Consider the following 20,197-nt stretch of genomic DNA (forward strand, 5'->3'; position numbering starts at 1 on the left):
AAACAGAAGCTGTTGATTAAAAAGCTGTTGTTTTCATGTTATTGTTCTACCTCATGTATCCATTTATACACTGTTCTTGTTCTAATATTTTAATATTGTTTTGTGTGATATTACGTTGCTTTACTGAGTATCATAAATCTCCTTGGGAGGACAAACAACAGAGAGTCTTGCGGCACCTTAAAGACTAACAAAACTCTACAGAGTTTAGAAATTCATCAACATTTATTAAAGTTCAGGCGTAACTAAACTTCGTACAAATTTGGAAAAATTGCTCAAATCTCAGGCATGAAAAGTATGGTTTTAAAATCCTGATTTTAGGAATCAAAATAATGTGAGACTGATTGTTTATACCAGTTTGGGCTTTAAACCATGTGGCACAATGCAGAAATACATTAACGGCCCAGTATTGCGGCCCAGACCCATCACAGCAAAGGAGAAGTCACACAGTGCTGCGCCCCTCGTGGATCGCAGCTTCCTCCCTCGGCCCTTTCACCAGGAGACATCCCCCATGGAGGAAATCTCCCATGTGAGGCAGTGATTCCCCTGCTCCACTTGGGATGAGTTTGATGTATAAGGGCAACTTGGCTTCAAGTTCCTACGGATCAGGAGCAGTTCGTTTTTAAAAAGCGGTTTCCCGCAGGTCAGTAATTAGGGGGTTATTCTAGAGGGGCACATTTCAACTTGATATAGTGAAAACGTGGCCACGTGGCCGGTGTTGCGAAAGTGGTGATACATCCATAAGTCCATTAGCAGAACAGCTGGGAGAGGGAAGGAGGCTGGATGAAAAACTCACAAAGAGCTGTTACACCTGCTTGGTTAAATGTGCACAGGGATTTCCTATGACCTACTTTCCCTCCCCACAAGCTCAAAAAGCTCCTGCTGTATAATGGCACTAATTCCACCCCATCATTAAGTGTAATTGGCCAGGCTGCGGCAGCTAACCGTGCATAATGCTACCTGTGCCCACTTGCACATGGGGCGAGAAACCTGTTCGGCACGGAGGACTGAAGGGCGGAGGGGGCACCCTCCAGCAGCAGCTGAGGGGCCTTGCAGCATCTCTCGTGCCTAATGTTTGGGTAGAAAGCTGCTGCCTGTGGGCAGGATCTGGTCCAGGCTGGACGGCATGATGCACAGAGCTATCCTGAGTCTAGCCCTCCGTTTGTCTCATTTTGGCTGCGAAGGCATCAGCGGGAGCCAAGAACAGCCAAGGACAAGTGGCAGGAGGAATGGTCACTGTAGAACAGCCCTCCCTTCAGCCCCAGGCAGGAATGGGCACCGAAGCCTGGTGGGACAAGCTGTTGGCTGCCAGGTGACTCTTCTGAGATGTTTTCGCTCCGTGGGACTGCTAGGCAGGTCAGGGATTCCATCCCTTAGAATGGCCTCCCCCAACCTGGCACCCTCCAGATGTGTTGGACCACAACTCCCAGCGTCCCCCAGCCAGCCTCCGGGTTGGAGGAGGCTGCCTTAAAAATCTCTGTACTTACATTTTACACATTTATATACAGCCTTCCATCCAGTTCAGATTCCAGGGCTGTTTATACCATCTCCCCACACAACTTTGCTTTCTTCTCCATTCTGACTCTCCCCGACACACACACAGACACACACATCTATGTTCACTATATATCCACCATGCCCTCTTTGTACCTGGGATTCTCCTCAGAACGCCTTTGCCCTCCCCCGCACTCCGCACTTCTCTCTCTCTCTCTCTCTCTCTCTCCCTCTCTCTCTCTCCTCTTAATAGCCATTTATCACAAAGATTTCATAACCCACTTCATAGACCAGGGACTTTGAAAAGCACCTCACAACTATTAAAAACACAACCACAACAATGAAATCTCAGAAGTTATTTAAAAAGCTAGAAGCAAAAAACAAAATCAAAGTCAAGGTCTAAAACAGGGGGGTTCAGCCTCTTTCAGCCGGAGGGCCAAATTCCATTTCAGAGAAGCTCTTGGGGGCCGCATTCCAGTGGTGGGCAGGGCCGAAAGGTAAAAGGGGCAGGGGCCAAAAGTGCCAGCATACTGCAGCTTAAATCTCTTCCTGCCAGTAGCTAATCCTTAGGAGACGAATTTCATCTTTTTAGAATGGGGGAAAAACTGCACAAAAGCTGGGAAGCCACCAGTCAGTGGTCGTGGGAAAGGGGGAGGAGCCATCTGGAAAATCCCAGGAGGGCCAGATTTACCCCATGGGGCTGGGGTTCTGCACCCCAAGTCTAGGTGGTCTTGACCCAATGCTCAATGGACATGAAGCCCAGGACCAAGCAAGCCTTCCTAGGGAGGCAGATGTGCAAGGCGGAGGGCCACAACAGAGACAGCCCTCTTCCCCAGCCACCAGCCACCCACCTCCTAAGGTGAGGAACTCAGGAAATCCCAAAACTTGGGCAGCCCCATGTGGGAGAAGGAGGTCCTTTTTCACCCACTCCCAGGAGAACCTTGTCCTATATGTATGGTGAACTCCTGACCATATTATGCAGAAAGGATATCCATAATATCCTTATAATAGCCCTCCTTACCCTTCCAGTCAAGTCATTATTCAGTGTTCCCATGCTGGCTGGGGATGATGAGAATTGTAGTCTAAGACATCTGGAGAGCTTAAGTGCTGCCCCAGGCCCATCCCCATCTTGAACACAATTTTAACTGCTCTGACCCTTTTGGAGGACACACCATGTTTAGGCAGGTTTATTTGCAGGGTACGTGTTTATTTCACCATTTCACTGAGCTACGAGTAAACCTTTAGATGCATAAAAATATGACTCATTCTGCACTCACCTGAAAAAGGGTTGTCGGTACTTGCTTCTTGGACAGGTGGGTTTGCACATGATTGACCGTTTGCTTTGAAAAAGGCTATAGGACAAATGATAAGAGCAGGTGTTTGAATGGATTACAGACACTCTGAGAATGGCTTGGGCATCACTGGGATTGCCTCTCCTTTCCCTTTGGAGATGGACAGGGCAAGCCAGGAGCACGTTTCGCCATCCTCTCCAGCCCAGGATCCATATTTTCAGGAGGAAGAAGCATGACAAATGGGTTTGCAGCACTCCAAACAGACATCATAGTCTAAATAAAGGAAGCCACTAGCATTAAGAGGATCAGCATACCAAGCCACTGGGACATTTTTCTCTGGCTTTGAACTCTTTTGGCAAAAGCACTATTTTAAAATGGGGTTCTGCAAGGCCACAGGGAGGAATCCAGAGCCAAGGCAAACGGAAGCAAATTGGATTACGGTCCCTTGCAGTTCTTGGAGAGCTGTTGTATTCAAGTCTCTGGTTAGGGTCTCACGTTAAGAATTCTCTCTCCAGTTTTAGGTGCACCCCTTTAAAGAATTCCAGTGGACTCATACGCACATGTGAGCAAGAGAGCAGCTCCTTCATGATGTAGGTGTCGTAGATCTGCCGGCTCCTGCTGAGACGATCCTCCTCTGAGTCCAATTTTTCGTATTCTTTTATCTGCAAGACACAACATGGTGAATCAGAGTGCTGAGCCTTCCTTGAACATACAGGTGGAGGACCATTCCACTCACACAGACCCATATGTCCACACACTCCCCCATGGTGACGTCTCTCATCTCTCATGCATCCTGGAACTTGGACCCACTGCAGGAGAGGGGGGCCAAAGTCGAGCCTCACATCCTATAGACCTTGCAGCTATGAGACAACTGCAGGCATGGGATAGCTGGGTAACTGTCTTGCCATGGCACAGAGAAATAAATCTTTTGCTCTTCCTTTTCTGAGATATTGGACCTATTAACAGTCCTACATTATTGAAAAGTGAGTGCTTTGACTTTTAATTCTTGGGCAGCCTTCCTCAACTTGGCGCCTTCAAGATGTGCTGGACTACAACTCCCAGCACTCCCCATCTGGAGGGCACTAGGATGGGGAAGGATGTTCTACAAGTTCCAGTTAAATGTTTTCCAGCCTGCTTCTGCATCTCTCGCTCTGTGGAGCCAACAGAGCTACTGCGGTGCTGATCTGTCAAAATCTTGTCTTTCAAAACAGATCGATCCCATATTCAGGTACATTGCCAAATGCGCACCCCTCTCCTCCTTTGATGATACCCTTCCAGCAAAGAGGAGTCCTGCTCAGATTTCTCCAGATGTCAAGAGCAGGGTGCTGGCTGCCGGCTGCCATCCTAGCAGGGCTGCTGCAGCCAGCACCTGGCGCTCCCCCCCATGCCTGGCAGATCCTGGGCTATTTTGGGAACTGCCCGAGAAGCTTTCCTGGCGCTGGGGAGCAGGCCAGGAGTTCGCAAGCTGCAATCAAGCTTCTTAGCCTATCTGACTCAGCTCCGTCCACTAATTCCTCTAATCAGTTTCCATGGAAAAGAGAGTTCTGCATTTACATCAGGCCTGCAGCACTGCCAACACCAGAAAGGGGATTTTCGTGGGGGTGGGGCAGTCACTTACGTCCTCTGAGCAGGAGACCCTGTGCTGCATTGACATGCTACCTGACCCTGTTGGTCACCAATATGGCATAGTCAGACCCCATTGGCACCAACACCCCTTGTTGCACTTCTTAGCACAGTGATTAAGAACAGAAGAAGAGCCCTGCAGCTGGATCAGCACAGAGTTCCACCCAGCCCGGCATCCTGTTCCCAACAGTGGGCAGCTACACGACTCTGGGAAGTCCACAAGGATAAAGGCCATTGCACCGCCCACCTGCTATAGTTCCCAAATCGTATCCCCAAGCAACTATGCTAACAGTTCCTGTGAGCCCAGAACATTCCTCCACCAAGGAGGCTGCCCTCCTGTGTCTCTGTACGAGTCACTGCTTGGCCCATGCCACCTTCCACTCAACCTAGAGGCAGGCCATTGTCACAACTCTGCATGAAATGGGACTGGATCATTTGACCATTCTGGACACAGAGATGCCCAGGAATACCCACCCTGAGAGGAGGATGTTTGGTGCATCCCTGTATGCTCTGCTGCTCTGACCCTGCTTCCCTCCAAAATCAGCCTCCATAAGACACGGGCAATCCTGCCACCTGTCAGTCACAGGTGCAATCAGATCTTCCACCACTCCCAATGCAGACGCTTTGGGAATCATCTACTCTCTGTGGATGCTGCCCCTTGCATACCTGGCTGGATTTCCTTCCAAAGGCAGGCAGGGAGCTCCTCTGGGGGAAAGTAATTCTTAATCAGACACTGAAGGTCCCTGAGGAGAATCTCCGGCCAGGGCCTGCAGCGGCCTGTCCCCTACACCTTCGTTACTTCCTGCACCGCCGCCACACCTCTGGGTCCCCCGGTGGCCAGGTGCAGACAGACCAGGCCTTGGGGGAAAGGGTGCCCTCTAGGCTGCCGTTCCAGCCTGAAGAGAACTTCAGCCAGCTCCCCAGCTGGAATACTGTCAGCTGACACTGCAAGCCAGTCCGGACCCACCAGGCCCTATAAAGCCGTTGAGGCCAAGCCAGCTCATCAGACCAAGCAACCTGTCTCTGGTGCGAGGACTCTGCCTTCTCTCCCATTCCCTGTTTTTGCTGGCCTCGCATCGGCTTCTGACCCCTCTCTGAGAAGTCACCCTTCTGCCTGGCCATGATTGGTACTTGACCCTGGCCCTTTGCTCTTCACCTGTCTCATCCAGGGTCTCTCTGCAACCACATTTATTGCCCTGTGGATCCTTATCTGCTCACACACAAACTGAACCCCACCAGGCACTAGGCTGAGTCTCAACAGACACACTCTGAAAGCAAACTTCTGGGGATGGAAGAGTGAAGCATTCTGCAATTTACATTTCAAAAGAAAAAGCATGCCTCCGCTATCAGGTGTTTGGGGAAAACTGTGTTAGGAGTTTCAGTTTGCCCCTTGATGTGCAAAGAGTTGCACTGGGACATGTCCATGTGTAGGCACACTGTGTCTGAGGACTACAGCAGAGGTGCTGAACCTCTGCCAGCCCCAGGGCCAATTCAATTTTGGTGAAGATCTTGGGGCTGCCTTCCAGTGGAAAAGCAACTAAAATACCAGCTCATTTTATCTTGAAGCTCTTCCTGCCAGGAACCAAGCTCAGGAGAGGCATTTCAACTTTTGAAAGAAACAATGCAAAAGCTGGAAAACCACCAAACGTCTGGTGGTCAGGGGAAAGGGGTGTGGCCAACTAGGGAAGCCTGGAGGCCCATACTAGGACCCTGACAGTGGGGACAGGGGGGGTGAGTTTCCCCACCTCTGAACTACAGGCTGCTCCTTGGGGCAAATTGATTTAGAATACACACAGAGAGAGGGAGAGAACGCTGGGTACACAGAGATAATTGCATACTCTGCCACGTTGCAAGTGCCCCGCGTACCTTGCCAGTTCATTCTCAACTCAGGTTCAGACCCAGAGAGCCAAGTAGGACAATGTCATGACATGGCAAACGTTCCTTCTGACTGAGACCTAAGCCTCTGTTATCAAACCAGGGTAGGGTCGGGGGAGTATTTATTCATTGCATCATTGCACTGCCCAATGGCTGAAGCTCTGCGCTAATAGGGCTCAGCTCTGAACTAATATTTGTGGAACATAAGAAGGACCTTGCTGGAACAGACCAAAGGTCCAGCTTGTCCTGCATCCTGTTCCCCAAACTAGCCAGCCAAACCCACAAGCGAGTGAAGGAAACCGCCTTTACTCACAACTGCTCCCCAGCAATGGGCGCTGGGTGGGATGCTGCACACAGCCACATCATGGCTACAGTCAGTGAGAGACGTATCCTGCTCCATGGAGTAGACTAATCCCCTTTTGAAGCTTCTTAAGCTGGAGCGGCCATCACCACTTCTGTGGCAGCAAAACTCACAGTTCAGCCACGCGCTGTGTGAAGAAGCAGCCCTTTTGCCTGTCCTGACTGTTCCTCCATTCAGCTTCGTTAGATCACCCCACTGAGTTCTGATATTTTAGGAGAGGGCGAAAAATGTCTCCCTGTCCACTTTCTCCACACCATGAATAATCTGATACACCTCTGTTGTCTCTTATCTAAGCTAAAGTGCCCCAGACATCGTCACCTTCCCTCATAGCGGAGTTGCTCCAGCCCCTTGATCATTTTAGTCACCCTTTCCTGCACCTTTTCCAGCTCTACAGAAAGAAAGTCTTCAGCCCTCTGGCTAGTGCAGCCTTGTCATTAAGTGACTGCCGGGTGCTGTGGGCCAGTAGAAATTGTTCCCAGGACAGGTAAGTCCTCCCACCATTCTCTATTGTGCCACACCATGCCCCCCCCCCCGCCCCCAGCTGCTACAACACAGCACCTGCATTTCCTTAGAAAGTTTATCTCTGGTCTGCTTCTAAGGCCAGGAGTGGGGGAGAACAGAGTGACATATGCCACACCCCAGGGAAACAGAGGCTGGGTCAGCACCAATCTCCTAAAATACATTTGGAAGATGTACAGTGCAATCCTATACATGTCTACTAAGAAGCAAATCCCATTAAGTTCAAAGGAACTTACTCCCAGATAAGTGACTCTACTGCAAGGGTCCCCAATCTTTTTGGATGCATGAGCAAATTTGGGAATTTGAGAAACTGCTGTGGGCACCACCACAAAATGGCTCCCACAAAAAATGTGGCTAGTTGTCAGGGATTCCAAGCCCTCCCACTGAGTAGTGAGGCAATAGAGACTCCTTGCTGTGCAATCCACAAACTCTTTTATTCAGTTAATAGCACCTCTTCACACTTGAAGCAACTAGAAAGGCTGGGAGCTGTCCTCTGGGTCTAATTAGCTAAATAGCGCTTTTGTTAAGAGAGCTACTGAAAGCAGGGCAGTTGCCTTTCAACTAATGGATGGGTTTCCCACCTTGTTCGGCAGGCTTTTGGGGGGCTCCTCCCTTCAGGGAGGATCCTCCCAACCCAACTTCTGATGGGCAGCCAATCTGGTGGGATGCCTCACACCTCCTCTCAGCTCCACCTGCTTAACTCAGTGGCGAGCTCTGGCATCTGTCAATTTTGCAGCTCCCTCCCCCTATGACAAAGGCTGGGTTACCACAGAGAGGGGAGAAGATGGTCTCTGAGCCTGGCCCTCCTGCTCGATAAGCCTTTGGGAAAGTTCTTCACTGCCTCCTGGAGAGTCCCGGGGAATTTCCTCCCCTGCTCCCTGTCTCAGCTGAGCTTCGTCTAGCTCTGTCTCCAAATCTGCTTGGACCCAATCTTGACACCAGTCACTTAATGTCTACCATCAGGGCCTGGCTAGTCAAAGAGGAATCGCTGAACAGCTGATCAGTGGCAGGTTCAGGAACAGAAAAGAGAACCTGGCACCCTCACGTTTTCCAACTTTTTTCATTAGAAACCTTTTTTTTGAAGGTGGCAGGGAGAGGAGAGGTTCTTGGGCACTGTCAGAGGTCCGTGTTGGGGATCCCTGCTCTACAGGACTGCAGCCTTAGCTGGTGATCCTCCAGAGCGCTCTTGCTCAAGACCACTGCACAGGACAGACTGCCAGAGTTTAGACACGATCATCTTGCAAATACTGCCTTCAAAGGAGACTCTCCACACAGACACACCGCACCATCTTTCCCACACTACACTACCTAGCAAGGAATCTTCTTAAATGCCAGAATTAGAAAGCACAAGTTACCTGACAACTTAAAAGCACTTATTTGACAGATTTGGTTGAATCATTCCCCAAAAAACTCTCAATCGTGACTAAAGCAGCAACAGATGAGATTCCTCAAGTGTGGAGCCTTCCTGCATCTGACAATGTGTTAACTCTCATTAGAAGATGCAAGGAATCAAATGTAGCATAATCTCATGAGAATTCATTCTGAGTATGTACACACACTCTCCCTCTCTCTCTCCCACTCACACACACACACACACACACATACACACACATACGTGGGGGGCTAATAGCTGTCAATGGAGCCACGCTTTATCATTTTTTTATCTAAGCTAAACAAATTCAATTCCTTTGCCTTTTACCCCTAGAATTTAGATGCAGCACTGAAAAGTCACAAAAAGGGGAACATCCTTTTGGGGGCATTCATGCAAATAGAAGGAGAGGTTGAAGGGACTTGACCTGTAAAAGGACTGTCTGCCTATGGCCAGCTGGTATCCAACCTTTCATGCACCTTCAACATTCTTCTCTGCAGTGAACCCTTTTAAAGGAAAAAAAGGCCCCCTTTACCTTGTCCAAAACAAGCCCAGGCATGACTCACCAGAAGGGCCATTTGAAGGGCATGGAAGAAAGGCCTCTTACCTCTTCATAAAACTTCAGTTGCGGAACCCCTTCGTCAACATCAGTCTGGCAAAAGTCTTTGAACAGCAAAAAACCTAGTAAATAAACAACAGCATCATTTTAATGAAGACATGAAATGATTAATCCCAGACAAGACTACACAGTCAAAGGAGCCCTATTTGCACATTCTTATCTACCTGAATCAACATCCAATATACTGGGATAAAAAGTGCCTGTGAAGCACTTTGGAGATGTAAGGACACAACAAGTTACATGCATTTGTTCATAGGTTTGTGTTCAGCCTTGTTTTTTATTTGCTCCTGACTTGCCAAAACATTTAACAGGGGACCTGTTTCACTTGAGTAATGGTCTGCTGAATTCTGACTGGTCAAATCTTTAAGGTCCCAGTAAATAGTTAATGCTTTTAATTGGCAGAATACATTTGATTTTCTGTACTACTGTTAGCATATGATGCCTTTGGAGTCGAGCTTGGTAAACATTGTCCTTGACTGCAACATTGCATGACATAACAGCGCCCATCACAGGGCAAATACAACATGCAAAATTTGGCATGATAAAAATCACTCCATGATAAATTTATCACATCAAAAAGTGGCATGCAAAGTAGACCAGGGTTTGGGATATAGGAAAAGCAGGATTTCACTCCCCACTGAACTTGGGACTCCCTCTGCACCAAGAGCAACAGAAAGTCTGAGAAGAGTCTATGTCCGTTTTCACTATAAAAGTGCTTGGCTTGGCAGGGGAGCCGATTTTGGCTGAAACTTTAATGGCTCAGAGGTCTGATACACGATCAGTAGACTTACTTCTGCTTGTGGCCAATACAGACATTATCAAACTGCAGACAATGGGTTCACCATACACTTATGGTGGCACTGTAATATTATATGAGGCTTTCGCAGGATGCACTCAAGAAATCAAGAGGTGATGTTCTTATATTTATTTCTCACATAAAGTTATTAAATGATCTAAGAAATCATGTAAATAAGAACCCCAGGAGATTAGTTGGTAACTCATAAGGAGCTGCTAAATGGTTAGCTGCCAAAAACTAGAAGAAGAAGAAGAAGAAGCAGCAGCAGCAGCAGCTGCAGCAGCCACCGCCATTGATTGAGGAATTACTTTCAGGTGTATGGGATGTCATATTAATGAGTAAATTAACTACCATAACTAAATCTATTATGTGGGAAATTATGCCTATGCATGATTGGGAAAACTTATACATTATAAGTAAAAATAAACCTCAGAAACATGCACATGTAGAGTTGTTGGCAATGTTGTAAATGTAATTGTCCACTGAAATACAAACACCAAGGATTTGTCAAGATTTTATATACATATTTATGAATACACACATCTCTATAATAATAAAGGAAGCTGTGTATTTGTCTCTCTGTGCCACAGCTTCAAGACTGCAAAACCTAGACATCTGAAACTTGGCATCTATACTAAGGGGACCCTAGGAGTTATTTGGTTTTTTAAATGTATAAGTAATTTTAATTAATGTAAAGGTGACCCTGTGTTCAAAGCCTGCAATACCACCTTCAGTCACTAGGTGGCAAACCTCCCCTACCAGCTGATAGTTTTCAGCTGATGAGAGTTTGAAGCTGGGGGGAGTCTTCCAAGGGACAGAGTTATATGGCTGTCCCCTCCTCTACTGTGGGGCATCTCCCCCTCAGGGATTGAGCAGGCAGACTCCCTCCCTCGGGGGTTATAGGGGTACACTATGGCAGGCACCATGCCTACGGGTGCCAGCAACTGTGGCTCCACTCAGATGGGGTGAGCACAATCTGTCGTACTCTGACAGCTACGTAAATTTGCTTAAAAGCTTTCCTGTATCAAATGAAGGTCCATTCTAACCTGTGCGAAGCCAGGTATGTTTGCTTAAGTGTGTGTAGTTAATAAAGGGACCTAAAAATATCTGTTCATTTATATTTGTTACAATATGTACATACGTGGTTTTATGTGTTTTAAATTTGTTAAAATACAGATTGAAAATATACAGCATGGCAAACAAGTTGGCTAAATGGGGCCCAGGAGAGCTGGTTTCTACTACACCACAAGGACACATCCAAACAACGTACCTGCCATGCAAAACTGACATGGTAAAATCCATCTGGCACACCCAAACGTAACATACAAATCAAGCCAGAGACTACTCAGGTGACTCAAGTGGGAGATGCCTGAAGCTTCTGATCTCTCTGTAGTCCTGCCTTCTATCTGTGCTTATCAGATGAGGCCCAAAGCAAGTAATACACATAGGCCTGTAAAGAGAGAGAACTAGGAGGGAGGGAACTCACTATGAGCCTTGGGCCAAGACGCACACTTCAGCGGAATTAAGCGCCACCAAAATCAGCAAGGCTTGCTTCTAGATATATAGCATTTGCTGCAATTATGCAAAATTGCTTTCCACACGATTCTGCTGACTCAGAGAATTATTTCAAACAAAGGAGCATTAAGTGAGACCAGACCAGCCCTACCAACCCTGCGTCACAGCAAGTGTTCTCTCTGACACACCCCACGAAAAACACAAGCAAACAAGATGCGGGGATTCTCTGTGCAACAGAAGAGAGAAAATCTCAAGTCTAGCGGTAAGTCCTCATGGGGTTACCCCTACAGTCCACATAGCGCCCAGGTTCACCCTCATCTCCTGGTGCTGGGCACAGGAAAGTGGGAGGATACTTCCTTAGGCTGTCAGCAGCCAAACCAGCAGCACAAAAATTCTCACACAGATGTGCACCAAGAACATTTTCCCACAGAGCCACCGATGTGCAATGTCTAGATACCCCGCTCTATAGGCAGCAATGCGGTAAATTTGTTTCTGCAGAAGACAATTCCCAGCAAGCCCAGCTTAAATCCCAGTGGTGAGGAATGTGGATCCAAAGCAAACATATACATCAGAGGTTGTGCTAACTGGCACAGAATTAAGAGCACCTCCAGCTTAATCCCCTTGGGAAACCGTGAGAAAGGGTTTACCCAAGAGGAGCAGCCAGACACCCACTTCTGCCTTCAGCTGGAACTGCTCAGCTACCGCTGCCAGAGAACACACTTGGACAGTACCACTCGGTGCCCACCAGCACCTGGTGCTGAATGCAGTTCATGTAAAATTAATACAATAACACAACACTGGATAGGAGGGATTCAGCAACGGATCTTCTAAGAGCATCTGGAGAATAACAATGCCTGTTTTGGTCAGGAACCACCTGTGCCCGGACTCTGAGCCTGATAAACCTGCCCCAAATTGGAGGAGGATCTTACCGTGGGCCTCAGCTCAGACTGGGAACCTGGGAGAGTTAAGACCCCCAGACGCATTTTAGTTAGCTGCTGGTGAAATAGTTCAGCAAGGAAGCCCCTCACATACCCATGCTAGGCCAGCTCTGAACTTTTGCTAGAGAGCAAACCTGCTGGTCTTGTCTGCTAGCCCATCCCTGCTCTAACTACTGGTGGCCTCTGCCCCACACAGAACTGCAAGAACGGCCATGTTTTGAAGGCAAGCAGGGAGGTGTATTGGCCCCAGGAGCGTAGCCAAGTCATTTATAGTGTTAGAGGGGCCTAGAGATCCATAATGCTTGCTTAAGATCATTATTGGTGCAGTTCCCATGCTAGTAAGCCTCTGAGCATGTGCAGATGAGTCAAAAGGCCAATAGCAGCCTTCTTGGTGCATTCTTTGCTAATGAGGAGAGTCTTTATCTCTGATGTGCCTGGGAAGCAAAGTCTGCTTACAGGTGGCTGTGCTTGAGAACCAAACACTTCTAGCCTGTGCTGGGAATGAACGTGAGGGGCGCTTGCTAGTGTTGTACTGCCTCATGGCTAACATGTATTATATAAAACCCATTTGACCCAATGGCTTGTGGTTCAGAGAAGCTGTCTGATCCAACCATTGGGTATGCCTGTGGGCCGTAAGTTACCCAATAAAGTACTCCTTGCAAGTAAACATTTGAGTCTGATGTATCACTATCTTGGCACCTCCAAATTACAAGTTCAGAGCCTATGGCCAGGGCAACACAGGAGGGAGAAGGTGAGAGTTCCACAGAGGGGAGCATGGCACATTCACCACATTAAGATGTGAGTGAGGGAGGCTGAAGCAAAAGTGCAGGTAGGCACCACAGGTGGGTGGGTGGGTGAGCGGCTAGAGCAGAGCAGAGATTTTATGGAGTTAAGACCCCCAGAGATATCTTAGCTAGCTGCTGAACAACTCCATGAACTATTGAGGAAATGTGTTTTACCAGGCCTGCTGATAGCATCTTGATGGAGACCCCTCCTATGGAAGTACTCCTTTACTGTACTTTTAGGTCGCAGCAAAGAGACACCATCCAGCTGGCAGTCCTCCTGTCATTGCAGTCCAAGGCTGACCTTTTCCCCCAAACCGTTGCTGCCTCTTTAAAAAAAAACACACCCAAAACAGGGAACTGTTCTTACAAGTCATTTCTTCATCTAAAAATATACAGCCAGTTAACTTCATGGCTTTCTAGACAAAAACTAGAACATGACTCTGAAGGAAAGGCAAATGCATGCAAAGTCCTCCGGGTCTCTCAAGAAGAGACCTATAGAAAGGCTGCAGCCCTATGCCTTCTCACTTGGAAATAAGTCCCACTGAATTCAGCAAGGCCTACTTTTGAATAAATGTGCATCAGATTGGGCTACCAGTACTGAGCCAGTGTCAGGAATAAGGGGAGATAGAGAGATATACATACAATTTCTCTCTCTCTCTCTCTCTCTCACACACACACACACACACACACACACACAATCCCACACTCACACTTTTGTTCTACTGCCTGCTTCTTTGCCTGCCCACCATGCAGGATTATCCCTCAGGCCCTGAGATTCATGCCTCCCGCCTCTCATCCTTCCCAAGGCCCAACATCCAACTGGCTGAATCAACTGGGTTATGTTTAGTTCGGGGGGGGGGGGGAGAAACGATCGCTCCCCCTTCCCACAAACTATGGGGCAAGCACCAGTGCATTTAAAACTACCAGAAGGTCGATTTAGGTTAAATGTTTAGAAGAAAAGTGCAATGGAAGAAGATGGCCGAGAAAGGCTGCAGAACATAAGAACTGCCTGGCTGGATCAGACCAGAAGATCCAGCACCCTGCTTTCTCGGGTGCTCAGCCAGCTACCTCCAGAAGCCTACAAGCTGCCAGCACCCTCTCTCCCTCCCTTCCTCTCTCCCTCCCTCTCTGTTGGGTTTCTAAAGTAAGACAAGCTCCAAAAAGTCTTGGGGCAAGGACTGGTCCAACAATGGGGTTCTACAAATCCTCCTCCCAAACTGACCCATCACGCTCGCAGAGACATGTGGCTTCCTTTGTGAGGATGGGTCTTATAGGGCAGGGGTGGGCAGAAGGTAGATCTGGATCTATTTATTTCTTTATTATATTTCTATACCGCCCTATAGCCGAATCTGTCTGGGCAGTTTACAAATGTTAAAACATTAAAATACGATATACGAAGTTTAAAAACCATTTACGTAAAAACATATGGACAATATATACAACAACATATAACTAAAACAACTTTGAACGAAAAACATTTTTTTAAAAAAAATCCAAGAATAAAACACAGCTTAAAACAACACTGCTTAAAACAGTATACAAACGTCAGCAGAACAAACAGGAGTTCTAAAAAAAAAGGTAGGCCTGCCAGAATAATAGCATCTTTAATGCCTGGTTAAGAACCTTCAGTGAGGTCAGCCGGCGCATTTCAACTGGCAGGTCGTTCCACAACTGAGGGGCGGCAAAGCAGACGGGCCTGTGGCGTGTGGCTGGCAGTCTCACACTAGGCAGCCGCAGCAGAGAGCCCTCAGACGACCTGAGGTGGCGGACTGGGATGCAGGGGAGAAGGCGCTCCCACAGGATTGCGCCCTAAGCAACTAGCAAAAATGACCCACACCCACCCCACTATTATACTGCTGAAGTGGAAAAAGCTTGGGGAAACCAGGGATGGCTTTTCGTGTGGAAGGACCGCGAGATTAATTTGGTTTGAGACCCAAACAAAATTCCAGGGCTCAGGATTCTTTAATCCTATGTCTTTTGCACAACAAGATTCCAGTTGGTGGATCTTGAGGTTCTAGTAAAAAACTAAGTGGATCCCCCAAGCCTGAAGACTGCTCCTCCCTCTTATTGGGCCACCGGCATGAATTACAGATCCATCCCAAAACACAGCCCTCACAAAACTCAAAGGAGACGTGCACACCCAATATTTTATTTTCATTAATTTATTTATTACATTTCTAATCTACCCAATAATTAGTTCTCTGGGAAGATTACAAACAATTAAACGGATAAATTGCAACAATAAATTTACTCCTTTCTCAGCCATGGTTTCTGGATATTCCCCTGCTCCAGATCCAACGGCAGAATGTTCCCACCTAGTATTTTGCCTTTAGATGACATTAAACAGCCTCCAAGGGGTTCCATTTCAACATCAGCAAACGCTGCAATAATCTCAAGCAGGCTGACTCACACACAACAGGATTGGGATGAATCTCCCTTATGAGTCACAAATACGAAACAACCTACCCCATCACACACTGTTAGTAGGTGGCCAGTTAAAACAGACACACACACAACCTGAAAACACAAAGGATATAATATTAGTTTTGTGAAGTACCGAAAAAGACCTAAACCAACATACCCTTAAGAGTTGTTTGGCATTTGCTGAAGGATTTATGCACAGCCCTGGCTTTATTTGAGTAAGAAATTCAAATATTTGCTGGGGGAATATTGTAATTTTCCCTCTGGGTCTTATCAAGATAGGCACATACTGTTTCCCAGGGAAGAATAACCAGGAGGTGTTGCATGTGTTAACACAGGCCCTATGAAACGGTGCTTTATCGTTTGTTTATTTAGATGTTTTCTCTGCACTAGGCAAGAATATACTGCAACCCACCCCAAACTCATTTCTCCCCGAAGCAACCCTTACAGACCAAAACCTAGTGTCCACTCCACCATAATGCCATAAGTCTTCATTGTATATTTATTTGTTTCTGTATTTATAGGCCATCTTTCAGAGTTAACCCTCCCAAGGCCGCTTGCAACGTATTAAAAGGTAGTATTTCAGTATACGATCCATTAACCACAATCTTAAACTTCTTTGCTTTATTGTTTTAAAGCAGAAGTGGGCAACCTGTGGCCCACCAGATGTTGTTGGACTACAACTGCCATATATCCTGACCTTGGCTATGCTGGCTGGAGCAGATGGGAGCTGGAATACAACAATCTGGACAGCCACAGGCTGCCCACATCCTCCGTTACAGCAGCATACCTAACAGTCAACCACACACCCCAAGACTTAACCTGCCCTTCCCCAACCTGGTGCCCTCCAGATGTGCTGTGCTCCAATTTCTCTTGGTTTTGCCACTCTATCTCAAGGTACCCCTGGAACACTGTGAGGGATTTGGGGCTCAGAGAATTCCTCACGGCACTCGGTAAACTACCATTCCCAGTGTCCCCAGACAGAATGCTAAACCAGATTACCACTATGGGAATAATCCTGGGCGACCCTCAGGTTCACATGCTCCCCTCTTCTCCTCTGGCATAGCCACGTGGAGCAGAGCAGATTCATTGCCTGTTTTAAATTAACTGCAGTACATGATTATGTCTGAACTACAACAAACTGTGATTAGCGTTGGCTATGATTTGTCCCAACAAGCCAACTTCAAACTATGGTTAATAGTCCACGTGGCTTCACCGTTCACACATGCCCAAGGAGAACCCAGGCTCATTCCCTTAGCACTAAACATTGCTGCAGTGTTACGTCTGAATGAGGCCAGTTCATGAGGAGGCGAGGTGCCAGAGGCCAACAACAGGAGAGGGCTCTTGCCTTTGTGGCCTGCTTGCAGGCTTCCTGGAGGAATCTGGATGACAAACAGGGGAAGAAAGCAGGATGCTGGACTAGATGACCCATCTTGGTCTGATCCAGTAGGAGGAGTCTTCCCATGTTCTTGTTAACCATGATTTTTAATTTTAAAACCATGGGTTTTAATTTTTGTGAACCGCCCAGAGAGCTTCGGCTATTGGGCGGTATAGAAATGAAATAAATAAATAAATAAATGATGGGAACAATACCTCAATACTGAGAGATGGTCTACCTCCAAGAACCAGATGGCAAGACGGGGGGGGGGGGAGAGCTCTTGCTTTTATGCCTTTCTGGAGGGCTTCTCAGAAGCACCTGGTGGCTGCAATGGAAATAAAGCAGGACAGTGGACTAAATAGCCCTACGTTAGTCAGATCCAGCAGGGGTTTTCTTGCATTCTCAACGCACAACAGTTAAACCACTTTAGGTCTGTCACACAGGCTCCCCAGAGTTATTAGTAGGTAGCTTGGTTGAGAAAGGCACGAAGCCATGCTCCTCCGCAGCCGGCGCACAACATAAACCACACCAGGATGGTACCGCCAGGCTTCTCCCCTTTCACGTTTCTGTTTCCAAGGCCACCATGTCCTTCTCTGTTGTGCATAGCAACTGGAAAGACCCTACACATGCAGTGATGAAGGCCGCCAACTTGGATGACTTTAAAAGGGGAGTAAACAAATTCACAGAGGAGAAGGCTAACAATGGCTACTAGTCATGATGGCTACGTATTACCTCCAGTGTGCCTCTCAATACCAGTTGCTGGGGTACATGAGCTAAGGGGGTGCTCTTGCCCTCCTGGTTGGCTTGTGGGCATCTCGTTGGCCACTGTGCAAACAGGAGGCAGGACAAGATGGACCCCTGGTCTGATCCAGCATCAGGGCTCTTCTTATGTTCCCTTACAACAGGGATGGGGAATATGTGGCCCTCCAGATGCTCTTGGATTGCAGCTCCCATCACCATCAGCTATGCTGGCTGGGGCTGATGGAGTTGTAGTCCTACAATGTCTTCAGGTCCACATGTTCCCCAGCACTGCCTTACAATGTCATTCATGAGCACCAATGCACGCCACCACCAGCAGCCACCAACCACTAGAAGCAGAAGCGTGGAGCAGGCAATGGCTCCTGGGTAACAGGCCAGCTCACTACCCCAGTTTGAATCACACGTACAAACTCGCAGTTTTATTTTAGCCTTCTGAAAAATCACAATCGCTTAGGAGACAAAAGATTCTTGATTACCAAAAGGAGTGTCATTTACCAAAAAGGCCACTTAACACATCTGGTTCCTTTATTTAGCCACAGAGTTTCATCTGTATTTATTTTTTTTAGCACTCCACGCTGTCTCGGGTACTTCTAATCCAACATCCTGCTGGAAGATTAACAAGGAGGATAGAAAGAAATGCAAGCTCTGCTCTGGGATATGGAACGCAACCTTGTTTCCTTAAAATATCACACTGGAGCTTGTAGGCATTCGAAAGCAGCAACTGCTCACCACAAACAAAGCCGAGCTAATTGGGTCTTTATTTGGCCAATGAACTCCACAGCCTCCAGTTACGCAATTACTAGCCTACTGCAAGAGGGACAGAAGCGGGGGGGGGGGGGGGGGATGGAACACCTTATTTGGCAGATCTCCAGAAACTAGAAGAAAAGGAGGGAGAGAAAGCGAGGGTTGGGGGCATGGGGAGGTGGAGACAACACAAAACAGGAAAATCCAATGGCAGAAAGCATTCAGTGCCACCGGCTCCTTCTGGATCGGCCTTTCCAAAGCTTTTTCACAGAACTGTTGCAGCTAAACAAACCATTCAACCAGAAACAACGAAGAGCTGCTCCGGGAGTTACACCCATGTGTTGTTACTGCAAACAGAGGGAACAAGTATGGTGTGTGTCTGCATAACAGCACAGTTTTAAAAATAAATCTCTTATCAAGTTTTAGCCATAATTTATCTTATCTCTTATCTCAGTAGCCATAATTTATCTTATGGATTAGCTACTGTTTAAAACATAGGGTTCCTCAACCAAGGCCGGGATGTCAGGAGTATAGCTTTAATTTGGAGACATGAGTCTTGCGCAAAGACAGGAAACATGACTATGTGACTTAGGACCCAGAACCCTGAAGGAATGCCTGATCCCATACCAGCCTGCTCATGTATCAAGGTTGTCTTCAGAGGCTCTCCTCCAAGGGCCCCACCCATCCGAGGGTAGGCAGGTGGCAACCAGAGAGAGGGCCTTCTCAGTGGTGGCACTCCACTGATAGAATTTCCTTCCCATGGAGGCTCGCCTGGCCACATTGTTATCTTTTCAGTGCCAGGCAAAAACCTTTCTATTCTCCCAGGCTGCTTAAGTATAACCGTTTTTGCTTTTATTGATTTTCATTAGGGTTTCTTGTTTGGTTTTATTTATGTTTTTATTGCTATGCAAACTGCTCTGGAAACATAATGAAAGGGGGTATATACATTTTTAAAACCAATCAAACATTTTACTGCCAGACTCAGCACATGGGATTTTCCCCCAATAGTTGTCTCCTCAGCTGCAAATGTTGGTTAAAAGGAGACTAGATTCCAACAAACCCGCACTTGAAGTCACAGCTCCACTCCCCATCAAAGCACAATTGTATCACACAACCTAGTAGGCTGAAAAATTTGGAAGTAATAGTGGGAGGGGGCTTGAGAAACAAAACCCCTGGTCCCTGCCACCTCCACAGCAAAGTTCCCCTGTCCATATTCAGCTGTATTCTTGTAACTTAGCCACAAACAAAAAGGAACGGCCTTATCACATCATGGAATGATCATGGGGGAAAACAGCTCTTCCTGACATTTGCAGAGACTCCAACCACTTACTTAAGAGCAACCCTATGAACACCGACAGGGCCTGCTGGAGAATGGCTCATGGACTGTACCTTACGCAGAAGTAGTTGCTGCCCCCAGTGAAGAGGAAACACATGCGCATGCACACACGCGCACAGAGAGAGAGAGAGAGAGATCAGGTCACTTTAGTTGCTCTGCGGTTCCTTCAAAGGTCATCTCTTTGTTTCCAATAAAAAACAGCAACAGCAGCATGCCCAGAATGCCAATTAATCACTCTGGAAAGAAATCAAAGCCAAAGAAAGAAGATAAGACCAAAAAAAAGTGGGGGGAAGAAAAGGAGAGTCTCGTTTTTCATAGCCTACAGATTCTCTGTAAGCATTACTAGGTTCAAATGCCTCCAGGAAGAGCAGACCGA

The 20,197-nt window shown here is 47.3% G+C and overlaps 1 protein-coding gene across 3 annotated transcripts in view; it reads right to left on the reverse strand.

Moving 5' to 3' along the window:
- The window catches only part of GRK3 (G protein-coupled receptor kinase 3), an 86,668-nt gene that overhangs the window by 33,372 nt on the left and 33,099 nt on the right, over positions 1–20,197 (reverse strand). For all 3 annotated transcript variants that reach the window (XM_084820349.1, XM_084820350.1, XM_084820348.1), the window contains exons 3-5: positions 9,138–9,211; positions 3,344–3,445; positions 2,769–2,843 (exon numbers count right to left, since the gene is read on the reverse strand). In XM_084820349.1, the coding sequence (XP_084676475.1) occupies positions 2,769–2,843; positions 3,344–3,445; positions 9,138–9,211 (251 nt within the window). The remainder of the gene's footprint in view (positions 1–2,768; positions 2,844–3,343; positions 3,446–9,137; positions 9,212–20,197) is intronic.

Source organism: Heloderma suspectum, chromosome 13 (assembly GCF_057233095.1).
Source record: "Heloderma suspectum isolate Gila_16-S chromosome 13, 16-S_ref, whole genome shotgun sequence".
Taxonomy (NCBI): Eukaryota; Metazoa; Chordata; class Lepidosauria; order Squamata; family Helodermatidae; genus Heloderma; species Heloderma suspectum.